The sequence below is a fragment of the Montipora capricornis genome, chromosome 9, assembly GCF_036669925.1.
Source record: "Montipora capricornis isolate CH-2021 chromosome 9, ASM3666992v2, whole genome shotgun sequence".
Classification (NCBI taxonomy): Eukaryota; Metazoa; Cnidaria; class Anthozoa; order Scleractinia; family Acroporidae; genus Montipora; species Montipora capricornis.
In genome coordinates, this window is record NC_090891.1 from 30533376 (window position 1) to 30535092 (window position 1717).

The window sequence follows — 1717 nt, forward strand, 5'->3', positions numbered from 1 at the left end:
CTGTATGCTATCGAGACTTGGTAGGCCAATTTGCACTTGGACAAAAGAGTTATTAAAGTGACCGCCATTCATGAATAGGATGTCAAAATTGGGCTTGCATCTAATTAGGTGCCACTACACCTCGGTAGGAATAGACGCTGATCTGTGAGAATGAAAGGACTCTCTTCAACGATAAATCGCCCCCTGAATCGCCCCTAATGAAGACACCAGCACTGAGTTTGGTAACGTTGGCTTTTGAATCATCGTTCGTTACTGAAAAACAAGAATATGGTATCGCCATGGGAACCCCATTTGCTGTCACGGTAGCTAATGCATTCATGTACCTTCATGAGAAAGATATCGTAGATAGATATTCCAGTTATCTTATTCTCCACCAACGACATCGATGACATTTTGGCTATCTGGGATGGCCCTAAAGATACCCATCTAGAATTTCAGGGATGTTTTTATTTAGCGATTTACATAATGTAAAAATATTTTTTACTCTCTTTCGTAGGTGTATATACAGGTCCCTTGTGTTGTATTGTAAAACATCCCTGACGAAGTGTGCGTTAGTCACACGAAACTCGTAGGATAAGATAAATCGTTTTACAACTCTTAGAGTTCGCAGACGTGCTGCTCACTAGTTCAATCTTAAAAATTCTTCATGACCATGAAAAACAAACATAAAAACGGAACAAAAAGGCAAAACATTTAATTGGCTTATCGAACAAAAACAAACGAGTGCGAATTTTCCTTGGCTTAATTAGCGAACGTGGACCACCCCCTGTAAATCTCTGGAAAGTTTTGACGTCATTTGAAATGCAGTAATGTGATTAGAGTCTGATTAGACAACCGAACTGTTTACTGCCCATCAATCTTGTTTCAAGAAGGAACTTTCTTTTGCAAAAATCATATCTCCTCTTTTTCGTCTTCAGTTTCAATAACTGTTATTCATCGTCACCAAATTTCTATGACACGGAAAGGCTAAGTTATTTCTTATCACACTTTAATTATCACATCTGAATTCAGAATTTCTCTATTATGGACCTTCGGCATCTATCCAAAAAAGACATCGTAGAAAAAAGACGTGAATTATATCACCTACTGAACGGAGATGTTTTCTACCCAAGTAAGAATTGGCCCAAAGATACCTTATCTATATTCTGGAAGAAACCCATTGGAGACCTAGACACATTCAAGCTCATGTTGTTTTTCATTGGAAACGGTTTCTCACCTCGTGTTATATCAGAATGGATTCTCTCCTCTCTATATTGGGCTGAACCAACTAAATGGGACAAGCGCAAACGCCAGATTGACTTCATCTACAGCAACATTGATAACAAGAGACACATATGGTTCTATTATGACATCCACTGCAATGATTGGCTATACCTAAATGGATTAAAACGATCCAAAAATCAAGAAATCTCCTTACAATTTCTCAATTCAACTAGCACCTAATCAACAATTCCATAAAAAATTTTTTTGTTCAACTTATTAAAGAACGCCCACCCCCCCCCCCCCTTTTTTTTCAAAGTTTGAATTAAATCTCGAATTTTAATACTTTATTCATATTGTTATTGCTAAGTTTACCTGTTACTTCCAAATTCCATCATTCACTATAGAGGGTTGTATCCTCTCACTAATTTTGAATGCTCTAATTTATCCCATTTTTGAGTTCATAGAACGAATAAGTTTCCATTATTCTACGTATACCAGGAGCTTTGTATTAGAT

At 37.0% G+C, this 1717-nt stretch overlaps 1 protein-coding gene across 3 annotated transcripts in view; it reads right to left on the minus strand.

The window, feature by feature from the left end:
• Window positions 1–1330, minus strand: part of LOC138014941 (uncharacterized) — an 18024-nt gene extending 16694 nt beyond the window's left edge. Inside the window, exon 1 of one of the 3 annotated variants that reach the window (XM_068861837.1) lies at window positions 1217–1330. In XM_068861837.1, coding sequence (XP_068717938.1) covers window positions 1217–1304 — 88 coding nt within the window. In that variant the 5' untranslated portion in view covers window positions 1305–1330. The remainder of the gene's footprint in view (window positions 1–1216) is intronic. The other 2 variants (XM_068861835.1, XM_068861834.1) reach the window with 2 other exon arrangements.
• Between the last annotated feature and the right edge of the window lie 387 nt (window positions 1331–1717).